The 26207-nt window shown below is 53.5% G+C and overlaps 2 protein-coding genes across 4 annotated transcripts; both read left to right on the forward strand.

Moving 5' to 3' along the window:
- The first annotated feature begins 552 nt into the window (after nt 1–552).
- MUL1 (mitochondrial E3 ubiquitin protein ligase 1) lies at nt 553–9117 on the forward strand. Its single transcript, XM_081085949.1, has 4 exons — nt 553–1072; nt 4333–4420; nt 4787–4907; nt 7244–9117. Exons 1-4 carry the CDS (start codon nt 953–955, stop codon nt 7971–7973), a joined length of 1059 nt encoding a protein of 352 aa, XP_080942075.1. The 5' UTR covers nt 553–952; the 3' UTR covers nt 7974–9117.
- Nucleotides 9118–20616: 11499 nt separating this feature from the next.
- Nucleotides 20617–25076, forward strand: CAMK2N1 (calcium/calmodulin dependent protein kinase II inhibitor 1). 3 transcript variants are annotated; one of them, XM_081085945.1, is made up of 4 exons: nt 20617–20695; nt 21716–22290; nt 23737–23799; nt 24156–25076. In XM_081085945.1, exons 2-4 carry the CDS (start codon nt 22167–22169, stop codon nt 24173–24175), a joined length of 207 nt encoding a protein of 68 aa, XP_080942071.1. In that variant the 5' UTR covers nt 20617–20695; nt 21716–22166; the 3' UTR covers nt 24176–25076. The 3 variants fall into 3 exon arrangements, with proteins under 3 accessions (XP_080942071.1, XP_080942072.1, XP_080942070.1); XM_081085944.1 differs by lacking the exon at nt 20617–20695 and having other exon boundaries at nt 21249–22290; XM_081085946.1 differs by lacking the exon at nt 20617–20695 and having other exon boundaries at nt 21243–22290; nt 23737–25076.
- The last annotated feature ends 1131 nt before the right edge of the window (nt 25077–26207 follow it).

Consider the following 26207-nt stretch of genomic DNA (forward strand, 5'->3'; position numbering starts at 1 on the left):
TATATACATTGAGTTGGGCCAACGGGTGCATTCCTATATTTTCAAGAATTTAAAGCATAACCCGTAGGACAAATGCTTTGTAGGTTGATGTTCTGGATACGATTTTGGGTATCTCTTGATTATTTTAGGGAGATCACTATAGAGGTCAGAAAACAGTCTTTGAAATCTGCTTCACAACCGTGCTGTGAGGAGTAAATGGTATGATGTCTGTGAAGCTTTTTGTCGTAATACTTGACACGTAATAGGCATTCAATAAAAGTAGCTGTAATTATTAGTTAATAAACAATAATTGTTATATATCGTGATGGCAGGTTAAGGGGCTACTTTGGTGATATAATCGGCCTTCTTGGAGTAAGGGCTCTGGAGTCTAGTGAATGCCTCGCTAGCCCTCAGTGGCAGTGTGATTTTGAGCACATCCCCACCTCTTCGGCCTGTTCTCGCATCTGCCACGTGTAATAATAAAACCCAAGTCCCAAGGTTTGCCCGGAAGCTTAAATGTGTAATACTCATAAATGCTTATTACCCATCCTCTTCTTTCCGTCTAAGCTAATGGTGGAGACATCGAACAGCATTAAACAGCCCCCAAACCCTATGCGATCAACGGGACCGCGATGAGGTAGACGCGGGCCAATCAATTGTGGTCGGTGCGCCGCGAGCGGAAGGCCAAAGGATCTCGGAGGGCGGAGGCCCGGCTCGGGAGGCCCCGCCCCTGGGGACGCCGTGGCTGCGCGGCCATCACCCTGGCAACACCACCTTCCGGTCTGCTCTTTCCCCGCCCCCCACTTCCGGTGTGGATTACGAAATCGCTTGGCGACCCGATAAGGGTTTCCGGGAAAGATCTCCTGGGCGGGGGGTGCGGTCCCGGGTGGGAGCGAGGTGGAGGGAGAGTTTCGGACCGGGGTCGCGGGGCCTGACCTCGCTGTCCCCCCCGCACTCGGGGTTCGGCGCAGCCATGGAGAACGGAGGGCGGCCCTCGCTGGGCCAGTTCATCCTCCTGGGCACCAGCTCCGTCGTCACCGCCGTCCTGTACTCCGTGTACCGGCAGAAGGCCCAGGTCGCCCAAGAGCTCAAGGTCAGTGCTGGCCCCCGCCGGTCCTCTCTGGCTCCGGTAATGGTGAGCCCGCAGTTCGCCTCGGGCCGGTCCACCGGCGGAAACTCCCCCAAAGAGGAAATAGGCCCAGGAGCGTGTCCCCCGGGGCAGGAAATGGAGGACCGAGGACCAGAATTCGGGTATTGGGGTGACTGCTTCACGACTCCTTTTCTGCCAAGTCCCTCCCATGATTCAGAATATGCATCTTGGCTTCAATACTTGATTAAAAATATTTGTTGAACATCTAAGTGCAGGCTCTGGGGATAGCGCTTGGGTAGAACAGACAAAAGCCCCTGCCCTCATGGAGGCTCCATTCTGCTACAACCGAGACAGACAGTGGACAAGCAGATCAGGCGGTATGACAGGTGGGGATGCTGGAGAAACGGAGGTTTGCTGTTTTAAATAGGCGACGTTTGCACAGAGCCGGGAGGAGGTGAGGGGGACCTGCAGATGTCTTGGGGAAGCGCGGCTCAGGCAGAGGGAACAGCAAGTGCTAAGCTGCAGCTCCTCAGCTCCTTGCTTCTACAGACGCCTCCTTTTTTAATATTTTAAGTTACTTTAAAAGTAACACTCTTCAGCTGCACTTTACAGCTTACATAAGACATTCCCATCTTGTTATTTTTTTCCTGCACAGTAATTTTTGAGATAAAGTGAAAATTGCCTCCAGGTTGCAAATCAGGAAGTTGGGCGTATAGGAAAGGTCTTGCAGTTAGTCAGTCAGGTTGAAACTGAAACTTAGATCTTTTAGTTCCACTTGTGGGATTTTTTTTTTTTCTGATTGAGGACATTGCTGTACTGTGAATGGCCCACGAGAAAGAGATGGACCTCATTAGGTTGGAAACAGGGCCCTGATCTTCTGATTCAGTGCTTGATTAGATGCTCAGTAAGTGTGGATTCGTTTTGACTGACATTTTTACACTATAACAGTTAGGGTTTAATTGGACATGTATTTGAAAGATGGATTCCTAAACCTACCAACTTCACTATCAGATTGTTTTCTGGTAGTGTTAATTGTGTTAGAAACAAATGTGTGAAATTCCCGCTGTGAGAGGAGTTTTGGACTCTATCTGCAGGGAACCAAGTTACCAAACAATTGAGTCTGTGGTGTGAATGGGGTCCTAGTGAGATTCCAGCTCCCCTGTTCTTCGCCTAATTAAATAACCAAATTACTTTGTAAGTGATTGGCTGTGAGTGTAACTGATACTTCACTTCCTGACTCAGAAATCAGGAATGGGCCTGATGTGGGATTCTTTGAAACATTGAACTCCCCAGCACCCATTTTTGGATGACCTTCAAAACTTTGCGAATTAGTTCCTAAATGAGGATGAGATGGCCCCTTTTTGTAAAAAAATTTGGGACTCCTAATATTTTAGATTCTATTCTTTTGATTAGATTACAGGACTTGTATAGTCAGGTTTGTGTGTTATCACTGTGTATTTCTTATAGTGATGGGAATACATGTTTATTGCATGCCTACTATGTGCCAGCCTCTGGGCTAGATTCTTTACATCTTAAGATTCATATAATCCACATAAAAATTCTGTGAGATCATTCTCCCCATCTTTTACACTTTTGAAAACCAAGACTTAGATAAATTAAGTTGCTCAAAGCCACAGGAGATGCATTGAAGCTTGATTGAGTCCCACGTCTTTCTGAACATACTCCTCTTCCAGCCCTTTAAAAAAGTTCTAACTGGCCATCTCCTGGTGGATACTTCACCAGCTGTGTGCCTTGGGACAAGTCACTTCCCTCTCTGAGCCTCGGTGTCCTTATCTGTAATTGAGGTTACTAATGTCTACTGTATAAGGATGGTGTGTGCAGTAAACGGATTTATAGATTTAAAGTGCTATAGCATATGTAAGAGCGTGTGTATTCATCAATACGTATTGAGTGCCTGCTATGTGTCAGGCTCCGTTCTCAGCACTAGGGGGACAGCAGTGAGCAACCCAAGCAGGGCCCTAACTTTCCTAGAGTCTAATAGTCCAATGGAGGAAGACAAATAATAAAACAAGCAAATACACCGTGTTAGCTGTTACGGTATTATTTTAAAAATTTTCTTACAGTGTAGGTGGTTAATAAGTGTGTGCTGACCTTGCTCATTTACTGTGTAGCAGTAGCTTAATCTTAGAGTGACCTTAATAAGTATGCAGTATCTCATCTCCTCTGTAGAGGTAACTTATCTGGCATCCTTAAGATTTGTTGATGGGAATACTGTGAAAGTGGAAATTGTCCTTCATTCATCCCTGAATCCCTAGCGCCCAGCACTGTGCCTGGCACATAGGTGCTCAGGAAATGTTTATTGATTTGACAACTTTTTTCATAGTTTTGCTAGAGCAGTAACAGGCTTGCTTGGTTCCCAAGCATAGCAGGTGGGAAACTGAATTGGAAGGGGCGGGAGAACTAGTGGTTGTCAGAGGAAGACAGCGGCAGATGTCGCTATGCGCACCTGATTGTGAAAGGGAAGAGACAAACTGAAATAGAACAGTGTTTGGCACCACGTAACAGATCCTTGCCTATAGAGCAAAGGCATCCCTTTATGATGGTGTACGATGCAGGGCTTGAGTTCATAAAGGCCTGGTGATAAGGGTGCCTACCAGTGCTCCAGCCCCTACCATGTACTTTAGATGCTTTACACATGAACCTTTGGATGTATGGTTCTGTATTGTCAAGAAGAGATTCAGATATTTTCAGCCTATGGTAGAATCAAACAGATTGATTCATAAGTTTCATTTAAAAACGAAGATGAAAAGGAGTGTATATTTCCATTAACTGGAGAAAGGATATGCCCAGCTGGTGTGGCTCAATGGTTGAGCATCGACCTAGGAACTAAGAGGTCATGGTTCACTTCCCTGTCAGGGTACATGCCCGGGTTGTGGGCTAGATCCCCAATAGGGAGTGTGCAGGAGGCAGCTGATCAATGATGTTTCTCTCTCATCAATGTTTCTATCTGTCTATTCCCCTCTCTTTTCTCTAAAAAATCAATAAACATATTTAAAAAAAAAAAGAATATCTGTGACACCCTGTTCTGCAGATGGTGGAGGGAGGCAGGGCCCCATGCCTGTTTGTATGATGAAACTTCTCAGACACAGCTTTGGAGTCTGAATCTACTATAGTCTCCTTCCAGCCTGATTTCCTCATTCTTTCAACATGAAAAAAGTAAATAGTCTTTCTTTTTTTGCCCTTTAAGTTTGATTGAACATGTCAGTACTCAGTAGTCAATTTAATATGTTGTTTGCATTTAGGGAGCTAAAAGGGTCCACTTGGGTGAAGACTTAAAGAGTATCCTTTCAGAAGCTCCAGGAAAATGTGTGCCTTATGCTGTTATTGAAGGTATGTTTGTTTATTGGTAAAATGAAAAGTAACTTCCTCTTCTGAAAGTTTGTTCTTGGCTGATATGTGTATATTTGGGGCAGTAGTCCAGAACTTGGACTTGGGGCTCAGAAAGACCTGGAGTATTGCAGTGTGACCTTGGGGTTGCCCAGCCTCTCTGAACCTCTGTTGTCCGTCTCTAAGAGAATTTCTACCTTACAGGGTTGTTGTTGTGCTTGGAAGAGCACCCACAAAGCATAACTTACGTTGATAATATGGTCACCATTTTGTTTAGTGAAATGAACTCACACTAAAAACAAAATTTAAATGACCTAAAGGGAAGGGCAGAGCAGTGCTTCAGAAATAAAATAATTGGTTTCCATGTAGGAGCTGTTCGGTCTGTTAAAGAAACGCTCAACAGCCAGTTTGTGGAAAATTGCAAGGGGGTGATTCAGCGGCTGACGCTTCAGGAGCACAAGATGGTGTGGAACCGAACAACCCACCTCTGGTACGTACGTAGCCTTTCTCCGCTGGCTGAAACCTGACGTCAGCTTCTCCTGAGACAGGTGTAGGCCCGTTTCTTTTTTTTTTTTTTTTTAAATATATTTTATTGATTTTTTACAGAGAAGAAGGGAGAGGGATAGAGAGTCAGAAACATCGATGAGAGAGATCGATCAGCTGCCTCCTGCACGCCCCCCACCAGGGATGTGCCCGCAACCAGGGTACATGCCCTTGACTAGAATCGAACCCGGGACCCTTGAGTCCGCAGGCCGACGCTCTATCCACTGAGCCAAACTGGTTCGGCAAGGCCCGTTTCTTAATGTTGTTAATATTCTGTGTGTGGTCTGAGGACCTCTTAACTTAGAGTCACTTGGGCATCTTGTTCAAATGCAGGTTCCTGGGCCCTGTTCCAGACTTGCTGGACCAGTGTCTCCAGGACAGGGGCTGGAATTTGTTGATATGACCACCCAAGTTTGAAACTACTCACTTATGTCATGGATTAATGATTTCAATATTTATTAAAATGAATTTGTGGATTATTTTGCTTAAAAATGGAGTACCATTTTCCCAAATGACCCTAGTGGGTTTTTGTTTTGTACTTTATTTTATTTTTTTACTGTAGTAAGAACACTTCACAAGATCTGCCCTTTTAACAAACTTAAAAAAAGTATTTTTATTGATCTCAGAGAGAAAAGGAGAGAGAGAGAGAAAGAGAAACATCAATGATGAGAGAGAATCAACAATTGGCTGCCTCCTGCACGCCCCCACTGAGGATCGAGCCCGCAACCCAGGCATGTGCCCTCACCAGGAACTGAACCTCGACCTCCCAGCCCACAGGTCTAGGCTCAACCACTAGAGCAGCCGTGGGCAAACTATGGCCCACGGGCCGGATCTGGCCCGTTTGAAATGAATAAAACTAAAAAAAAAAAAAAGACCGTACTCTTTTATGTAATGATGTTTACTTTGAATTTATATTAGTTCACACAAACACTCCATCCATGCTTTTGTTCTGGCCCTCCGGTCCAGTTTAAGAACCCATTGTGGCCCTGGAGTCAAAAAGTTTGCCCACCCCTGCACTAGAGCCATGCTGGCCTGGGCCCCTTTTAACAAACTTTTCAGTGTAACGGTACAGTTTTGTTAATTAGAGGCATACAGTTGTATAGCAGATCTCTAGAATTGGTCCATCTTGTGTAACTGAAACTTTGTACCCATTCAATAGCAGCGTCCCTTTTCTTCCCCTGCCCCCAGCCCTTGGCAGCCACCGTTCTGCTTTCTGCTTCTGTAAGTTTGACTGTTTTAGATACCTCATATAAATGGGATTACGCGTGTTTGACCTTCTGTGAGTGGCCTCGTTTGCTTAGCATAGTGCTCTCCAGGTTTATCCATCTTGTTGTGTGTGGCAGGATTTCCTTCTTTAAAAAAAAAAGTTTATTGATTTCAGAGAGGAAGGGAGAGGGGGAGAGATAGAGCAACATCAGTGATGAGAGAGAATCATTGATCGGCTGCCTCCTGCACACCCCACACTGGCAATCAAGCCCTCAACCTGGGCATGTGTCCTGACTGGGAATCGAACTGTGACCTCCTGGTTCATAGGTTGGTGCTCAACCACTGAGCCATGCTGGTGGGCAGGATTTCCTTCTTTTTATGCTGAATAATATTCCTCTGTTTGTGTGTGTGTGGCATTCTTTCTCTATGCATCCGTCGATGAACACGTAGGCAGCCTCCATGTTTGGCTATCGTGAACAATGCTGTCGTGAGCATGGGCGAGTAGATCTCTCTTCGAGATCCTGATCTGGGTAGATCCTCACTACCCAGAAGTGAGATTACTGGGTCATCTGGTAGTTCTGTTTTTAATTAAAATATATATATATATTTTATTGATTTCTTACAGAGAGGAAGGGTTAGGGATAGAGAGTTAGAAACATTCATGAGAGAAACATCGATCAGTTGCCTCCTGCACACTCCCTACTGGGGATGTGCTTGCAACCAAGATACATGCCCTTGACTGGAATCAAACCTGGGACCCTTGAGTCTGCAGGCTGCGCTCTATCTACTGAGCCAAACCGGTTAGGGCTGTTTTTAATTTTTAAAAAAATTGGATATTTATTTTAAAGTTGCTAAAGGAAATAGATGGTAGAGGTGATCTATGATGGTATTTGTGGCCCACTGATCGCCTGAGAACCTAACAAATTGAGGCACTTGGGTAATATTGATTTCTGTTGTCCTCTTCTAGCTGCGTCAGATTTTACCCTGTCCTCTGGCATGTATGCGACCTCCATCTCTTCCTGGGCGTGAGGTGTTTGCTTATCCTTTGTTTTATCTTGAGTTCTCTTATTGTTTTAGGAATGACTATTCAAAGATCATTCACCAGAGGACCAACACGGTGCCCTTTGACCTGGTCCCCCACGAGGAGGGCGTGGGTGTGGCCGTGCGGGTGCTGAAGCCGCTGGACTCCGTGGATCTGGGCCTGGAGACCGTGTATGAGAAGTTCCACCCCTCGATCCAGTCCTTCACTGACGCCATCGGCCACTACATCAGCGGGGAGCGGCCCAAGGGCGTCCAGGAGACCGAGGAGATGCTGAAGGTTGGGGCCACCCTCACGGGGGTGGGCGAACTGGTCCTGGACAACAACTCGGTCCGCCTGCAGCCCCCCAAGCAGGGCATGCAGTACTACCTGAGCAGCCAGGACTTCGACAGCCTGCTGCAGAGGCAGGAGTCGAGCGTCAGGCTCTGGAAGGTCCTGACGCTGGTGTTTGGCTTTGCCGCGTGTGCGGCTCTCTTCTTCATCCTCCGAAAGCAGTACCTGCAGTGGCAGGAGCGCCTGCGCCTCAAGCAGATGGAGAAGGAGTTCCGGGAGCACGAGGCCCGGCTGCTGAGCCAAGCCAAGCCCGAGGACAGGGAGAGTCTGAAGAGCACCTGTGTCGTGTGCCTGAGCAACTTCAAGTCTTGCGTGTTCCTGGAGTGTGGGCACGTGTGTGCCTGCACCGAGTGCTACCAGGCGTTGCCAGAGCCCAAGAAGTGCCCCATCTGCCGGCAGGAGATCACCCGGGTGATTCCCTTGTACAACAGCTGACAGTCTCGAAGCCCCACGGTTACACATGAAAGGAAGCTCTCCCCTTTCAGGGGTTTTATCTCAAGGCCTTACAAGAGTATGGGGGGGGAGAGGGGAGAGGAAGGGCAGCTGCTATCTCCAGGTATGACTGAGGGAGGGAAGCCGGGGGGAGCCGTGCAGACCTCACACTCCAACCTGAGAGGGAACCTTCCCAGCACAGGAGAGTTCAAGCCCAGCCTGGGTGGGTGTGCTGGCCTGGCCTCCCTCCCCGGAGCCCGCCAACTGCGACTGTGAGCACCTCATCGCTCCGGCGCCAGAGCCAGTGATCTTCAGCTCGTGCCCCCGTGTCTTCGGGTCCTTTCTGGTGACTCTGATTCTTGTGGACTTGAGCCTTAAGTGACTCAGAGGCGGGCAGAGGCAGGCTCAGTGTGACGCACGCCTCTCGGAGCTGCCTCTGGAGAGACGGTCCGGGTCTCTCTCCCTTTTGCTCACGCCCCAGGAGAAAATTGTAAGGCTGGACACGTCACTGTGGCCCTTTCCCCTCCCTGCTTGCCTCCTAAATGCGTGCACCTGTGCGTCAGGACAGGAGACGGAAGTCCAGCGTCTGCTTCTCCCGAGCAGGACACGACTCTGAGCAGCAGAGCGGAGAGCGGTCACCTGGGGGTGGGAGTGGTGGGCTCAGTGGTGGGTTTGGGGCCCCAGCAAGGGCGAGGACGGCCAGCTGGCTGCCCCCCTCCTGGTGTCTCTGCTGCCCCCACCTGGCGGGGACTGGCTTTCCCTGCTTGAGGGGAGCTGCAAGGCCTCACCTCCCACAGGAAGCAATAAAAACGCTGCTGCCCCACCTCTGGCTGTCAGCTTCTCCCCCAGCCTCACCAGCCAGCCCCCTGAGCACAGCCTTGTCCCGGCTCCCTCTCCCGCAGTGAAAGTCGACATGCCTCGGGTGTAATCACATCGCCCCCTCTTCGTTGCCTTCACCCCCCACCCGCCCCTCTTGTTGTGAGTGGAAGAGAAGTGGTCAGCGGTCTCCACGGCTCTTTTCTCCCTTCCCTGCGCCGAATGTTCATTCTCTACCGATCCTCCCTTTGCGGGGGAGGAGGGGTGCTCTCAGGGGCTGGCACCACTTCGGTGTCCAGCGTGGACAGCACAAATTAAACATCTTCCAACCAAGTGTCAGCCTGTTGCTTTGCCAGTAAGGCTCATTGGTTAGGCCCAGACTCCCCCGGTGGAAGGGAATCCCCCCGTGATGGAATGAACTAGAGACCTGGAGGCCTGGGTTTGGGGCTCCCACAGATTGCGGGCCTGAGGAGTGGCCAGCTCAGGAGGGCCATCCGGAGGGCATCCCGGCCCTCCACGCCTGAAGAACTCTGTTCTGACATCCTGAAAGCTGAGCAGTGGGAGAGGGTTGGGCTGGGTGTTGAACAGCAGGGAGGAGACTCACATTCGGCGAGTAAGAGTGCTGAACTAGTGTGTGCTCTTGAACTTTTGAGTTAATCCTCACAGAACCCTTGCAGGCTCATGGGATCTGCGTTTTCCGGATGAGGGAGTAACCCCAGATCTGTTTGCTGGGCTGAGGGCACAGTGCTAGTAAGCGCTGGGTCTGAAGTTGTTTCCAAAGCTCCCCATCCATCATCCTCACCAGCAATGGGGCTCACCCCCTCAGTGCTCCCAGGAACACCCTGTAAGACACTTGTGCCCCAAGTTTTGAAGAGGCGGCTACTGTCAAGGAGCCGGTGTGAGTGGTGAGAGCCCACTTAGCAGGGCTGGTGTCCAGTGAGGTGTTAGGGCCCTGGTTTCACATAGAGCAGTGGTTCTCAACCTGTGGGTTGCGACCCCTTTAGGGGTTGAACAACCCTTTCACAGGGGTCGCCTAAGACCATAGGAAAACATTATTACATATTTTTGTGATTAATTACTAGGCTTTAATTATGTTCAGTTTGTAACAATGAAAATACATCCTGCATATCAGATATTTACATGACAATTCATAACAGTAGCAAAATTACAGTTATGAAGTAGCCACGGAAATAATTTTATGGTTGGGGGTCACCACAACATGAACTGTATTAAAGGGTCGCGGCATTAGGAAGGTTGAGAACCACTGACATAGGGCGGGGCAGGTGTTGGGGGGAGAGGTGGCCCAAGGGAATGTCCTCTGAGCGCCTTGAATGCATCCGCCCCCATGTCCTTGTCGTTTCTGCTGTGTAATTGGGTCCAGGTTTCAGTAGAGAACGAATGAACTGCCGGGGTGAGGGGTGTTCAGTGGGAATGTATCAGAGTTCAGTCCTTGGCATAGATTTCATGAATAAATCTGGTCAAAGTGATGGAAAAGGAGGGAAGCCAGCCTGTGCTACCCCAGCCCAACTCCCGGGCAGACTTCGGCCTCCAGTACCCCAGACAGCCAGCCAGGGAGATGCAGGAGCAGCCAGTCCCTGCCTCCGGAGCAGCTGGTTGGGAACGCTGACGTGCACGTCCCCGGTTCTGCGTGTGAGGTCCATGCTCAGTCAGCCTGGCTGGGACAGACTGTCCCGGGCGCTCATCCACAGTGGCAGTTCCCACTTTCCATTTGAGGGGCCTTATCTGCAGGGGGTTGGATGGACTGATACTTGGGGCTCAGGTTGGGAGTGGGAGGTGACGGAGACAGGAAATTGGAAGTTAGTTCCCAACTGACATTGGGATTGTTGAGTTTTGATTCTTTGCCAAGTTGACCCTGATGCTCAGTCACTTCAATGCTAGGAGACAGCAGCAGGCAGGGGTCATCTTGAAGAACTGCCCCTGGTGTGAATGTCTGCGCTCAGCATTTGAATGCATTAATGCTTGGCATCCTATAAAGTGGGTATTGTTATCCCTCCTCACTTTACAAGCGAGAGAGAAGCTCAGCGGGCTTATGTTTTGCCTATAGCCTCACATCATCCAGAGCCAGGCGATGTTACGTTCTTTGTTTTTTTTTTAAAAAAATATTTTATTGAGTTTTTACAGAGAGGAAGGGAGTGGGATAGAGAGTTAGAAACATCGATGAGAGAGAAGCATCGATCAGCTGCCTCCTGCACACCTCCTACTGGGGATGTGCCTGCAACCAAGGTACATGCCCTTGACTGGAATCGAACCTGGGACCCTTCAGTCCCCAGGCTGACGCTCTATCCAGTGAGCCAAACCGGCTAGTTATGTTCTTTATAGGCTTTGCTGAACAATCAGGGCAGTCCGAATTACCCCTTTTTATAGGTGCTGTGATTTTCCACAGCTACCAAGGTCTGACTATGAAGCTTTTATCACATCAAGCCTGAGAGGCTAAGGAGGAAAGCTGTTCAATAGACAACGGGATTACAGACACAGTGTTTTTCAAGCCAGTCAGCACGGCAAGTCACCAGTCACCCCCTAGGGCCTAGGCCAGTGGTTCTCAACCTTCTGGCCCTTTAAATACAGTTCCTCATGTTGTGACCCAACCATAAAAGTATTTTCGTTGCTACTTCATAACTGTAATGTTGCTACTGTTATGAATCGTAATGTAAATCTCTGATATGCAGGATGGTCTTAGGCGACCCCTGTGAAAGGGTCATTCGACCGCCAAAGGGGTCGCGACCCACAGGTTGAGAACCGCTGCCCTAGGCTCACGTACTGCAGCTAGAGGCTCTGAGGTTCCCCAGCTCACCCTGGCGGAGGAGGAGCTGGAAGGCTGGTCTTTGGAATCCTAATTCATCCAGTTATGTTCAACAATTCAAGAAGCAGCCCCAGCCAGTTTGGCTCAGTGGATAGAGCGTCGGCCTTCGGACCAAAGGGTCCTGGGTTTGATTCCAGTCAAGGGCACGTACCTTGTTTGCAGACTCCTCCTCAGCCTGGGCCCTGGTCGGGGCTCATGCAGGAGGCAACCAATTGATGTGTTTCTCTCACATCATGTTTCTGTCTTTCCCTCTCTCTCCCTAAAAATCAATGGAAAAATATCCTCGGGTGAGGATTAACAACAACGACAAATAACAAACAAAAAACAAAAAGAAAAATTCAAGAAGCAAACAACAATATGTGGAAAAAACTAAAACGCAAAGAACAACATGACAAACTCGGCCAATCTGACCCCCTTTCTTTACAACGCTGGGCCTGGGCCGTGCACACCCAGCTGGGTGCTGGATCTGGGGCTGGTGGTCCCACAAGGGCCTCAGGGATGCGCAGAGAAGTTTCAGATCATGGGTAGGCATTCATCTAACATTTGCTAAATGTGCATTCTGCACCTAGAGGTGCCGAAGTGAGTGTGACAGTCTGCCGTCGCAGGGTTCAGCCTTGTCTCTGAGCGTATCCTATTGTGCGGGTGAGGCGCCTCTCAGTGGTTGGCAATACATGTGGTTCACAGGATATGGTCGCTGGGACTGGCTTTTGGCACTGGCCTGGTTAGAGCAGATTCCCTGACTATTCAGGATAGAGCAACCCAGGGCAGTCGCTCCTTGCTGAGGGAGAGCCAGGCAAACAGTCCCCAGAACCTCGCCTGGTCTAATCACACCCGCCTGACCGTGCCCCTGGCCGAAAGCCCTTCCCCAGGCTCCCTTTTCTCTCAGGCCCAGCCCCGGCTCCTCCTGCGTGTCCTGCCCTGGCCCCTCCCCACGGCCCTCCCCACCCCTCTCTGTATCACACCTGTGGCTCCAGCAACACGGGCCCGTTGAGGCTCCTTAGACGCGCCGTGCTGGTTCTTCCCCGCGCTCCCGTCTCTCTCACACTCAGCCGCAGCTCCCACAGAAAACGGTCCCTGCCCCTCCCCACCCATGTTAGGGGCCCCGCCTCTGAGATCCCATCATACAGACTTCCTACTCCTGCTCTTAACCACACTGCCCAGGTCTCCGGCAGGAACTGTATCTTATTTCTTCTCCAGGACAAATGGTAAGTTGTTACTATACACGAACTGGCTAACTTCAGTGCTTGCTCTTGGCTAGGTACCGCTCCGTGCTGCGCGGGTAGTATTCACTCCTCACTCTGAGGCACGTGTGTGTATCGTTCTTCCTTTAAAGAAAAGATCAAGGCCCAGAGGCCAAGTGTTGCCCAGGCACATGAGAGGGACAACGTTTAAGCCCAGGCAGTCTGACTCTAGAGCCCGAGCTCTATTTTTGTTTTTTCTTTTTTTAAAACATATTTTTGTTGATTTCAGAGAGGAAGGGAGAGAGAGAGAGAGAAACATAAATGATGAGAGAGAATCATGATTGGCTGATTGGCTGCCTCCTGCATGCCCGCTACTGGGGATCAAGCACACAACCCGAGCATGTGCTCTTGACCGGAATCGAACCTGAGACCCTTCAGTCCGCAGGCTGATGCTCTATCCACTGAGCCAAACAGGCTAGGGCCAGAGCCTGAGGTCTTAACCATGGAATTCGGTCTTCGGACATGGAATTAATGAGTAAACTAGCAAATGAAATGGATGAGGTAAAACAATCCTGGAAGGCTGCCTGTGGGAGTTGGCTCTTGGACCAGAGATGAGGGCCATGCCTTGGCTCTAAGGAGTGAGGGAAGGACCTCTCTTAGGGCCTGAGGTAAAGATAGATAGAACATGCAGAGAAACATCACGCCCAGTGGCCTCATGAGAGCTTGAGGAATCCACACAGGAGCGTCTGGACAATGTCATGGTATGGTGGTAAATGGTCTGGACTGGGAAGTCCAAAGGCTGGCTGCTTTCTCTGGCCCTGGCTCTGTGGCTGTGTGATCGTAACGGAGGGACTTAACTTCTCTGGGCCTCAGTTCTGTCTATAAAAGGAGCCATTTGAATGGGAAGCTTTCCCAGGCGCATTCAGCTCTGATGTTTTGCATGTCTGTGAGCTAGCAGGTGGACGCGAGACCAGGGAGGGCAGCTTCTCAGCCCGCCTTGGGGCTGCTGGTCCGAAGGATGCCATGTGGACCGTCTCCAAGCTAGCTACCTGCCACACCTCAGAACCACCTTCCCAGAAACCAGGGAGCCCAGCACATTCTCTCTAATTAGATAGTGTTAACTTACTAATTTTGAGTGAGATAAGTTTCTTTTCTTTTTTCTTTTTTTGAGAGAAGTTTCCTTGTATGATGTCCTGAATTGCTCCCGGGAGGGCTCATTAGTCACTTCCTCGGCAGCTGCCACACTGTCTTCCAGATGCCAGCGGAGGGACCTGGCATTTCCCTTACCCAAGAAGGGGGGCGGGGAGCACATGAGGCTGAGCCAGAGACACTGGCATTGGTCAGAGGGGCCAACCAGACCTGGATGAAGGCCTGCTTGGTGATACAACCTTTGGCCTCTGACCCTGACAGAGCTGTTGCCTCACATCCAGATTCTTCCAGGATTGGGCCATGACACTGGAAGGCCACAGCTGAATGCAACAAGCATTTATTAAGACCCTAGCGTGCCAGGCACTGTGGCTCTCTAACCTGAATGTTCTCTGGGCTGGGGGAAGAGGGGTACAAATGAGGTCATACTAATATTAATGTCCAAATTGCCAAAGCTGCAGGCCTCCCACCCCTTCAGTCTTCCCTAATATTGAAGGTGCTTCATAGAATGGGGCTTCATACATGCTTGCCATAAGTTGGCTCATAATTTTTATTTCTTTCTACTGCCACGCAGGACTGTGGATAGAATCCCTCCTAGTCCTGCACTCTCCATTATGGCCTCCAGGTGGCGCTGTGCCCCTATGGTTGAGGCGGGCCGGAGGCCTGGGAGGAGAAACAGGTTGTGCTTCCAAGGGCCTGAGTAATGTTCTCTTTCCCAAGGAATGGGGAAAAGGCCTGGAAGGCCTGAGAGCAGAGGCAGAAGCGGACCCTGGGCTGCTGATCCCGGGCCCACCTGGGCACAGCCTGCCAAGAGGAGAAGCAGGAAGCAGGACTTTTCTCTCCAGCTCCTTCCTTTCTCTGCCCAACTCACCAGGAAGCTGGGTGCAGATGTGAACGTTTCGAGAAACCCAGAAAAATCAGGGGGGGAAAAATATCCCACATTTCTCCCCCTATAATTTTCTAGGCATTCACATCTTTAAATACACTAACCATGATTTCCTTCAACAAAAACGAGATATGCATAATGCATCACATGTTCTTAAAATACCCAAATGACTTCACGCTGGGGAAGGGTGCTTAAAAAAACTGTACGGCACGGATTTTGCTTTCTCCCCAGAAGCGTTTTCGCAGTGGAGAAACCCTGCTTCTCCCAGCCCAGCTGCTCTCCTCTCCTCCGTCCTGTCTCTGCCTTTGGCTCTGTCTCCCGTGGGATCAAGCTCCTCTGTCCCCTTCCCTGCCACCTCTGGGAGCTGACGCCACCTTTCCTGGCAGTTCTGCTGCTTGTCTGGCCGGTTTGCCTCTTGCCCCTGAGTGTGGGAAAGGGTTTCTTCCTCTGCACATGGATCTGTCTTCCTCTCGAAGCTCTTCTGTCTGTTTCTGGGAGCCTGTTTCTCCTCACATCTTTCTCACCTGTGCCTGGCACCTGCTCTTCCAGACCGATTCTCCTCCTCCCCAGCCCATGCTCAGCCCAGGGTCTGGCAGGGCACAGGGGAGGGCGTCTGTGGCCAGGCAGTGACTGCTCCGCAGTCTTCTACGCTTGCTGTTGTAGGGCAGTTCCCTTCCTGGGAAGAAAAGGCCCTCTGTCCACCCCCGCAGGCCACCCCCCGCCACTCATAGCGTAGTGACCCGATCAGCATCTCATCCGATCTTCACAGTATCCCTTTGAGGTGCAGCTGGTCACCCCCTGAAGGGAATTCTGGCTCAGAGAATGAAGTGCCTGCCTCCAGGTCACACAGGTAGGAAGGGATGGAACTGGGGTAGAAATGGGTCTTCTGATTTTTCCTCACTTGACCTGCCGTTGGCGTGATGCTGGGGCACGGGGAGCTCTTAATAGTGAGTGTGGGTGAGAGTTTGGGATCTGAGAGTGGTGGACCGCTTTCTGAGCTGTTGGGGTCAGCTCCTCTGTCCCCTTTAGGGGTAACAACATGGCTCAGCTGATTGCTCTGGTGAAGTCAGGGCTCTTTAGTCAGGGGACCTCAGGCCTCTCGAGAGCCCTGGACAGGAGAAGGCAGCCCGGCTGGGTGCAGTGTTCAGGGCCAGGCTGGGACTAAGCTCACACCCCTTGTCTGCCCCCAGGATCACGTGGCCACGGAAGAGTGTTGTGGTGCCAGGCCTCTCTGGGGCTGAGAGAAACAATTGTTTTCCGGGGTGACATGGGGCCCAGCGCCTCCCACCTGCTCATCCTGGGCAGGGCGGGGGTGGGGTGGAATTGTAGGCAGAGCTACTGTCTCAGAGTTCCGAGCTGTCCTCACTCGTTCTTAAGTTTTCTTGAAGAGCGTGGGACTCTCACTTTGTGGGTTGCCGGTACAATAAAATTTTTAAAAAATTACCCCGTCATCTTTGTAATTATTTTTTAAAAATTTTAGAGAAATACAGCAACTTCATTGTTGGGGAAAAAACCCCACACCAAACCCTTTTCTTTTCTGACTGTGCATTGCTGGAGCTGCCCCACCCCTACTCCCCATAGAACCCAAGTGTGCAAGTGGGTCCAGTGGGACCCAGACTGGGAGCAGCGGCCTGGGTTCCAGCACGCCCCCCTTGGGCCTCAGTTTCCCCATCTGGACCAGGAGGGCTTGGTTGGCCTGGATGACTCTAGATGTGGTTTTACGTTGAGCTGTGTGACACTCTGGGCATTCTTTGGAGACCCCTTGGGGGCCAACTGGAGTATGGGGGACCCAAAGGATGGGGTCTTGAGCCCCTATCTCCCCAGAAGCTTGCCCTTTATATTGAGGTTTCTTATAAGATATTTAAAATATATATATTTTTATTGATTTCAGAGAGGGAGGGAGAGAGAGAGAAACATCAATGATGAGAGAGAACCGTTGATTGGCTGCCTCCTGCATGCCCCACACTGGGGATCAAGCCTGCAACCATGACCTCCTGGTTCATAGGTCGACACTCAACCGCTGAGCTACACTGGCCAGGCTAAGATTTTTTGAAGAAAGGGTGTTGGTGATTAAACAAATAAATAAAAGAAGCTCCTATTCCTTGAGTTGCATTGGGGGAAGGTCTGTGCCTGCCACGAAAGTCCTCAGCAGATGTTTGCTGAATGAAGGGAAGATGAATGAATCTTCTCTTGCTGTTTCTTGACCCTACGCACACGTCGCCGCTAGTCAGGTAACACGCTTTCTCTCGCTGGGCGTGTCTGGACACCTGTCCTGTGGCTGCCCTTCGAGGTGGCTGGGGAATGGGCTGCACCCAGGTCCCAGTCACTGAGCCGAGAAGGGTGGTGATGCTGTGGGTTTTATCCAGCCGTGGCTCAATGTGGTGCATGCCTGCTGGGCGGCCACTTAGCCCCTGGAGGTGACCAGCTGGCCACTGATGCTGCAGCGCACCCTGGCCTTCCCTGCTGACCGATGGTGGGAGCCATCCCTGAGCAGGCTCAGCACTCCCAGGCCTCCTCCTCTATGGGACCCGGGGCCGGAGCTGCCAGCTGGAGCCCCATGTCAGGGCTGAGGTAGCCAACGCTTTCCTCTGATGCTGCTGCCTGTGCCTCTGTTTCCCCGTGTGGACAGGAACGAGGGGAAGGAAACGAGGGAGCTAATGTGTGCTGGGCACCTGCTCTATGCCGGGCACACTGGGGCTGAGTCTGCCTTTTCTACCCCCCAGCACCGTGCTGAAGGAGCCCATGGATGAGGTCCGGTCCCGTGGTTCTCAGCTCCAAAGCATCCTAGGCCAGTGGTTCTCAACCTTCTGGCCCTTTAAATACAGTTCCTCATGTGACCCAACCATAAAAATATTTTCGTTGCTACTTCATAACTGTCATGTTGCTACTGTTATGAATCGTAATGTAAATATCTGATATGCAGGATGGTCTTAGGCGACCCCTGTGAAAGGGTCGTTCGACCGCCAAAGGGGTCGCGACCCACAGGTTGAGAACCGCTGTCCTAGGGTTAGGTGAAGGAACTTCCAGGTGAGGTTTGCGGGGGGGGGGGGGGGGGGAAGACAGCTCCCCACCTTTGCCTCAAGCAGGTTTTAAGTAGATTTGGGAGAACTGGCTAATTTTGCAGCTGAAAAAAAAGGGGATTTTTCTCCAGGTTTCCCATTTTATGAAATAGAGTCAGAGGCCTAGAGGAGAGAATCAATTTATTCAAGGCCACAAAGAGAGTCAATAGCTAATAATAGTCCATTTATTGGGGACTTACTGTGTGTCGGCATATGATACATGTATGATCTCCCTCCTCGGAACAAACCACCAAGTGGTATTATCCCCATTTGGCAGATGAGAAACTGAGGAACAAAGAGGTGAAATGATCACAGATTCAGGAAATGACAGAGTGGGAATTTGAAATCTGGGGCAGGGGGTGGGGGGGGCTGCCCCGTTCACCCTGAGCTATGGCACCAGGCTGTGTCTTGCCAGGCTGCCTTGCTGAGTGGTTGGGCTGGGCCATCCCCACTCCTACCTTAGTTGGTCCATTCCTCCATCTGGACCTGGCTTCTTCTGACCTAACATAGCCCTGGTCATCTGAGCCAGCCTCCCTTGGGGAAGGCAGAATGGAGCCTCAGGGTGTGCCTGTATCCAGGCCTAGGGCTCCAGGACAAAGGGATCCTCCACTGAAGGCCAGGGGCAGTGGGGGGCCGAGTGAGGCCTTTGTAAAGGAGCTGGTTGGGAGTGATGGAGGTGGAGGAACGCCACTCTGACTCAGACGTGCCCGTGCAGAACTTGTGTGTGACCTTGGCGACATCACTTTCAACCTTCAGGTACCTTACCTGTAAAATGGGCCTGACTGCCCCAGTCCTGTTGCTTCTGAGAGGAAGGTCCTAAGGAGGTAGGGGTCATGAACATGCTTTTCTAACTGGAAAGTGCCATGTGCCTGGGAGGGCAGTGTGGTTCGCTAAGCTGGTGGGTGCTGAGTTGGGAAGGGGGGTGCTGCCACCTTGAACCTTGTTGGAACAAGGCAAGGCAAACCTAAAAGCAAACGGCTGTAAAACCCGGCTTCTCGCCTTACTCTGACTTGCTGTGTGCAGGGATTGCCAATCCTCTCGGTGGCTTTCTGCTTGCGCCGGCACAGTTGGCGCTATGGTAGGTGCTGTGGTAGGTGCCCAATGTGTAAATTGCTTCATCACTCAGCAGCGAGGAGGGAGCGAGGTGAGTATGAGATGAGTGTGGTGGTTCCAGCCCGGCACGCTGTCACCACTGTGGGGTTTCCCCTACAAGGACCTGGCACCACAGCTGGGAAGAGGGGCGGCTCCAGGTCCCATCAGTAGCCCGTGACCTTGGCGAGTCCCTTATCCTCTCGGTGCTACATCCGTTACACAGGGATGCAACAGCTCCTCTTTCTACCTCCGAAGGTGTTTATTTTGAGAAGGAAGGTCAATGATGGATGCGAAAATGCTTTGGGGGAAAAATAGAAAGCATGATACAAATGTCCGAGCTTCTTGTTGTAACCTCGATCGTCCTGAGCGTTATGCTTCCGTTTTCTCTTCCAGCACTTGGCCTGGTGCTAACCTCAAAGCAGGCATGTAAAGCCTTCATGAATGGAGACAGGCGGCTTGCAGTGTGAAGCAAAGGCAGGCTTGAGACCTGTTGCTTCTGCCGACTGGGGAGTCAGGCAAACCCCTGACCGGCTAGGGGCTTTAGTTTCCCCGTTTGTAAATGAGGGGCCTGGCTGGGTCATCTCTATGGATCCGTCCAGCTCTGATGGCTCTGGAACGGGAATGGACAAAGTGCTACTGTTCTTTCTCGCTCATTTCCGAGGCATTTCTCAAATGTTTAGTACATACCCACTCTTAGGCACCGGGAGCCTGATGCGTTTCTAAAAATATATATATATTTTTATTGATTTCGGAGAGGAAGAGATAGAAACGTCACTGATGAGAATCATTGATTGGCTGCCTCCTGCCCGCCCCCCACTGGGGACCGACCCTGAAACCCAGGCATGTGCCCTTGACTGGAATCAAACCTGGGAGCTTTCAGTCCACAGGCCGGGGCTCTATCCACTGAGCCAAATCGGCTAGGGCCTGATGCATTGTTTTCATAACAGTCCTCTGAGGGACACAGGCAGATCGCTGGTTTCAAGCGCCGTTTCAGAGCTGAAATTATGTGGTCCAGAGAGGGGACGTGACTTGCTCAGTCACACAGCTAGCCAACGACAGGGCTGGGACTCAAACCCAGGCCTAACCCAGAGGTCACCCTCATTCCACCTGCCACATTTCTTAGCCCCCTTCTTCCCTTTCCCCCCAAGGTGTCTGGTTCCCGGAGGCCAGGTGGCTTTTTAAAACAGTTGGGGAGGGGACTGGGCAGGCTCCTGTCTGGCAGCTTCTCTACCAGATGTTATATGGCGGCCCCCCCCTTTTCCCTCCAGCCCCCCAACACCCAAAGTCCTAGAATTAAGGGGGAGAGTGAACAGGTTGAGCCAGCGGCCACCTCCCACGGTGACTAGATGTGTTTCCTAACCTTGCCCTCAGCACTGCATGACCTTGGGATGGCTGCCCCGCTCTGTGGTCAGGCTGGTCCTGCCGAGCCAACGCGGTCGCCAGGGGGAGAGCAGGTGCTGTTGGCTCCGGACAAGGACAACAAGCTCTCTCCGTGCACCTAGCCCCCTCCGAGGTACTGAGGCACCATCTGCCTGGCAGATGCGCCTCCCAGGCCTCCGGGGCTGCCCCAGTTTCCCTCCCGGGATCAGGGAGCCCGCTCCTCCGCTCAGCAGCCACAGTCTCTCCCCAGGGCTCATGGCTGTTGCTGGAAGGGAGGTCCCGAGGGCAAAGGGCTGCAGGCCCCGACGTCTCGGGCGGACGCCGCCAAGAGCCGGGTATCCCGGGTGAGCCCGGCGTAACGAGGCGCTCCCCTCTCCTCCGGGAGTGGGGCTGCCCCTCTCCTCCCCGCACCGCCTCCGAAGGCCGGCCGGGCCTTCCTGGGAGAGCAGAGAAGGGGGGCGGGAGAGTGTGAGGCCCAAGGGGACGCGTCCTGAGACTCCGAAGTTGGCCGAAGTGCGGTGGTGGGGGGTAGGGGCGCCCTGGTTTGAGGCTGGCAGGGGAGGTCGTGTCCGTGGGTCACCTGGTTGCCCTCGGACCTTGCGCCCCCGCATCGGGCCTCTGGGAGGAGAGCGCGCGGCTTCCACCTGTCCTTCCCGGAGTGCGGGGTCTGCCCGCGCCCCTCCCGCTGCCGGAAGCCCCAGTCCCCCCGGCTCCCCGCAGGCGGCGGGGCTGGCGGGTCCGCGCGGAGCCGCCGCGTCAGTCCCGGCTCGGGGCCGGGTAAACACCCGCGGGAGGGAGCGCGGGGGGAGGGGGTGCCGGAGGCCGCGGGCCGGGGCGGGGCTCGCGGGGGGGCCCTCCGCGCGGGCGGACGCCGGGTGCTGGGGGCGGGGGCAGGAAGCCAGCCGCGGTCCGGGCCGGCCGGCGCGGCCCCGTGACGTCGCTCGGCTTCCAGGGATCTCTCCCCGCGGCCCCGGCCCCCTCCCCTCGCCTCCCCGGCTTCCTCCCGGCCTCGCCTCCCCGGCCGGCATTGCTGGCTCGCAGCGGGCTCCGCAGCCCCAGCGCCCTCCGCTCGCTCGCTCCCCACCTTCCCTCCGCGCCCTCCCTTCCTCCCCCCGGCTCCTCTCCCTTCCCAGCTCCTCCCTGGCCGCGGCCTCTCGGATGCTGACCTAGTCGCTCCTCTCGCCTCTCTTCTCCCCGCTTTCTCTCTCTCCTCCCTCCCTCCCGGTCTCTGTTTTTCTCCGCGTCTCCCTTTCGGTTGCTCTCTCCCCGCCCCCTCCCTCCGGGTACCCCCCCCCTCGTGTCCTCCCTCCTCCCTCCCTTCTCTCCACCTCCCCCTCCGCCCCTCACCAACCCGCTGCTCTCAGCTCCCCAGTCAGCCTCCCGGACCTGCCCGCCGCCGCCCGCACGCAGGACCAGCCCGCCGGCTCCGGAGTGCGCCCCGCTCGGCCCCGCGCCCTCGGGGCTCGCTGGGACCCCCCTTCCTCCCGGCTCCCGCCCCGCCCGCCGGCTCCAGCCCCGCGCCCGAGCGAGCGCGCCGGCCGAGGATGTGAGTCCGGCTCTGCTCCGCCCGAGCAGCAGCCCCTCGCGCGCCCATCGGAGCGCAGCGCAGCGGCGGGCGCTCGCCGGGTCGCTCCCGCGGGCCACGCGCTCCTGCCCTAGCGGCGCCCCCCTGCCTCCCGCCGGCGCCGCCGCCGCAGCCCGCGGGCCGTCCCCGGCCGGCCGCCCCCGGCCCCAGCGCCGCTGACCCTGTCCGCCGCGGGCGGGGACGCGGGCGGAGGAGGCGCCGCCGCCGCCGCAGAGCCCCCGGACGCAGCCATGTCGGAGGTGCTGCCCTACGGCGACGAGAAGCTGAGCCGCCTGCAGGACACCAACAACTTCTTCGCCGCCGGGCAGAACAAGCGGCCGCCCAAGCTGGGCCAGATCGGCCGGAGCAAGCGGGGTGAGTGGGCGGCCCTCTCCCCCAGGCACCCCCTTTCTCGGGCACGGGGGCCTGGCGGCGGTGTGCGAGGATCTCCCGCACCCGGGAGCCCGTTCCGACCCAGTGGAACCCCCTTCGTGCGGAACTGGGGGAGCCCGCACTGCGGTTCGGCTCCAGCTGCCGCGGGCTCCCTCCACCTCCGCCCGATTCCCGGTGGGGTCACCCAGGGGGCGTGGCGCTTCTGGCTGCAGCGGGGGCTGGAGGCTTTCCCGGGACCCCACCCGCACCGAAGTTTGCTGTTTGATCTCCCCCCACCCTCTTTTGCGCAGTGTAGGCGCTCTGCACCTGGGCGGTGGTGTCCCAGGACTCCCCAGGGGACGCGTGGGGAAGTGCGGAGAGAGGACCCTATTCCTGCGGGGAAGTCTAGGCGCTTTCGGGCTTCCATTGTGACTCTGGGGGAGGGAGTTGGCGGAGGCTGGGCGCTGGGCGCGAGAGCTGGGAAAGCCCGGGAGACACTGGGACACCGAGTGGCTCCGAGAGGAGGTCCCGAGGCGTGTGCACCACGAGGATGCAGGCAGCAGCCGGGAGACACCGAGGCGCGGACACGGAGGGAGCCGGCCGGTGGGGTGGGGTGGGGGTGGGGACCGGGACGGGTGGGACCGAGACAAAGCTCGGGAGAGGGAGCCAGAGCGGGAGAGACTGTGCGCGGGGACGCTGGCTCCGGGGAGGGCAGAGAAGCCGCTGAAACAAGGAGGGCGGCCGGCACCCCAGATGCAGAGAGCGCCCCAGAGATCCCGACAGGTGACTGGTGCGCGGAGAGACTGAGAAAGGGAATGGGGAAGGCGAGGCCGGGTCGGGATGGAGAGAGAGGCGGGGGACGCAGCGAGAGGCAGGCGCGGAGAGGCGGGCGAGACCCGGGAGGCAGCGGCGGGGGAAGCGGAGGGGCCGAGTACGCTCCAGAGCGGGTCCCAGGATCCCTGGACCCGCCGCGCGCCGTGGGAACCGGCCCCCAGCGTCCGCTCTCCCTCCCAGCACCGCCTCGCCCAGTCTGGGCTACCCGCGCCGCGCTTGGAGCGTCCCCGAGGGTCCCAGACCCGGAGACCTTGGCTTCTCCTCCCCTCCCTCTTCTGACCTGGCGCCTTCCTTCTAAATTAATGTCCCCCCTCCCCCCCCGCGGGTGAGGTGGGTGGGGTGGAAGCAGAAGGGGCTGCGCGATTTGCGCCCTCTCTCTGATTCCTTTTCTTAGAACTGAGCTGGGACACAGCCAGGGGGTGGGGTGGGGGGAGGGGTTCAGAGGAAAGGCACAAGGGGGACCCTGGGCGGAGGCCCGGGAGGAGAGGGCTGTGTCTGCTCGCGAGGAACCCTCCCCCTGCCCTCCTCCAATCCCCCCTCCCCCGCTCGAGTAACCGAGACCCCTGGCGAGGCCCAGCGCGCTCACTCTTCCTCTTCTCCCCCCGTTTTTTGCAGTTGTTATTGAAGATGATAGGATTGATGACGTGCTGAAAACTATGACAGACAAGGCACCTCCTGGTATTTAACTCCCCCAAAGACAATGGGTTAAGGGTGAGGCTAAGAATAAGAACGGCGCTAACGGTTATTGGCAAAAAGCGTGTGAAGAGAGGAAGCACTTTGAAATTTATTACTAGCTTGCTACCTGCGATGGAATCAACAGCCTGTATGTCGAGTCAGGCCGGGAGACAGACAGATGATGAGGCGGGAGAAGGAGGAGGAGGAGGAGGAGGAGGAGAAGGCTCTGGGCTCCTCTGCAAAAAATAAAATTAAAAAAATAAATAACAAAATCACTATATACACACACACATGTAAAGGAATAAAGTCTCAGTTGCAGCTATTTGTCAAAATTAACATCCATTTCTTTTTATATACAGTGAATGTTGCGCAATTATAGATCCGGATTTTGAACCACTTTAATAGTGCAGCGGCAGCACCGGGTGTTTGAGGTGGTGGCAATCTTCGCTGATTTGGCTGTTCCCAATGTTTACATTATTTAGTCTTGCAAAAATTATTCTGTGCACTTGGATGTGAAATGCTGTTCAGTTTTATTTTTTTATGTTGTTATCCTTGGATGTACAAAAAAAATACCGGAAAATGATCTGTATAGATATTCTGTTTTATTTTGGTCCTCTTTCAAAGTTAATCAGGAATGTGTTGAAGATAAGAGAACTTTTCTAAGAAATGATGGCTACCTAGAAAGAATCCCTGTTTTATTTTAAAATGAATTGTAAAGCTGTGTTTCTTTCTTGCTGCAAGCTATTTGCCCAAGTTAATGCAAATGGATACATTTTTCTATGTCAGGAAAGAAAAACCATAAAAAAAAAAACAAAGAAAAAAAATGCTTGAGCTTTTTCTAATCTCTCTCTGCAGTCTGTTGGGTGAGCAGCCTGTTTTTTTCTCTGATATTGTGTCAGTTTATTTTCTTTAATGGACTGTAAAAAACAAAATGTAATCACAAGAGTGCCAAATATCTTGAAATGCCAAACGGCATTTTGGTTTCTTTTTCTTTGTGCTCTGAGTCCACGTAAAGGAATGCTTAGAGTGTCTTTTCTGTTATTTATAGGGGTTCTCTTAAGGCACACCAGCTGCCTGTTTTGCATGGTATTTGCAAAAATGCCTCTTGCGTGAGGAAATCTTTTACCATCTTTTCGTTTGCAACTTTGGACCTCAAGAGGTTTCTTCCCTTCCCTTCCCTGGTCCTCTTTTCTTAATTCGATATTCTGTATGTTGCACCTTTAACCAGCACACAGGGCTATTTCTCCGATGTACAATAAAAGAACTGTTCCTGTGTCTCACTCCTCTCTTTTCTCTGCTTTGGTTCTGGGGGACTTGCTTTTTGCCTGTGAAGCAAAAAGGCAAAGTGGGAGGCACTGTGGACTGGGGTCCGATGGTAGGAAAGACAAGCTGGACAGCAAGTTCAAAGAGCAAGTTCATTCACTGTGTGGATTTTCACCGGGCCTCCCTGCTTCCCTGAGGTTCCTGCCGTGGCTGGTGGGTGTGCAGAGAAGGGGGGCTGGTGTGTAGGGCGGCAGTCTTGTTAAGAACAGTGGAGGCTGGCAAACTGGGACTCAAATCCCAGCTCCTTCACTTCCTAACTATGGATTTGAGCACGACCCTTCACTTTAAGCCTTTCGAAATCTGTGACGTGGGGATAATGCAGCTCCCACCGCACAGGTTGTTGAGAGGGTTAACACAATACCTAGCCCTCAGGATCGTATGTCCATATAATCCTTCACGCAGGGCCACCTGTCCGAAAATGCAGGGCCGAGGAAGAGCTAGGCCCCCCTCACCCCTCTCCTTCCTGAGTTCACTGGTCCTGGCCTGAGCGATGAGTCGGTCCTCTGGGGTCCACGGCCTGGGGTGCCTCAGGCTTCCTCACTCAGAAGCTTCCCTGCAACCACTGCTCGAAAAGGCTCCTTATGAAAAAACTTCTCGGCCCCTCGTGTTCAGGGCAGTTCATGGCGGTGGAGCAGGCCCCTGGGGAAGGAGGGGTTGGGAGAAGGATTTTGGCTGAAGAAAGTCTGTTCCACATCCAGGAGCCCCAGTGCCGGGAGCTTTTAATGTGTTTGTTGTAAAACTGTCAGCCTGGGAGTCACAACACAGCTCACAGTGACGGGAGCCTGCCTGTGACTCAGACATCAGGTAAGACAGGCCTTGGGGTGGGGTTGGGGGTGGGGGAGGAAGGGGGGGCTTCAGAGAGCCTGTGGGGGAGGGGGGATGTCTCATTCCCCCTTTCCAGGCAGTGGAGGCCCAGAGCCCAGGAGGGCCCCCCAGAGAGCTGGTCCTCCCATCAGCCATCGTGAGGAATGACGGGCAAGCTGGTATTATTGGCAGTGCCCGCAGGGTGACTCGGGAAGGCGAGATTGATTTTCCCAGATGCATGCCCCTGTTCCTGAACCTGCCTCTGCTCCCTGCTGATCTCAGAG

The sequence above is a fragment of the Myotis nattereri genome (assembly GCF_964212035.1).
Source record: "Myotis nattereri genome assembly, chromosome: 3".
In the NCBI taxonomy this organism is placed as follows: Eukaryota; Metazoa; Chordata; class Mammalia; order Chiroptera; family Vespertilionidae; genus Myotis; species Myotis nattereri.

Coding starts and splice junctions, on each gene's coding strand:
- MUL1 (XM_081085949.1), top strand. CDS start 953: ATGGAGAACGGAGGGCGGCCCTCGCTGGGCCAGTTCATCCTCCTGGGC. Junction 1,073..4,332: donor AGGTCGCCCAAGAGCTCAAG/GTCAGTGCTGGC, acceptor GTTTGCATTTAG/GGAGCTAAAAGGGTCCACTT. Junction 4,421..4,786: donor GCCTTATGCTGTTATTGAAG/GTATGTTTGTTT, acceptor GTTTCCATGTAG/GAGCTGTTCGGTCTGTTAAA.
- CAMK2N1 (XM_081085945.1), top strand. CDS start 22,167: ATGTCGGAGGTGCTGCCCTACGGCGACGAGAAGCTGAGCCGCCTGCAG. Junction 22,291..23,736: donor GATCGGCCGGAGCAAGCGGG/GTGAGTGGGCGG, acceptor CGTTTTTTGCAG/TTGTTATTGAAGATGATAGG. Junction 23,800..24,155: donor GACAGACAAGGCACCTCCTG/GTATTTAACTCC, acceptor TTTTATATACAG/TGAATGTTGCGCAATTATAG.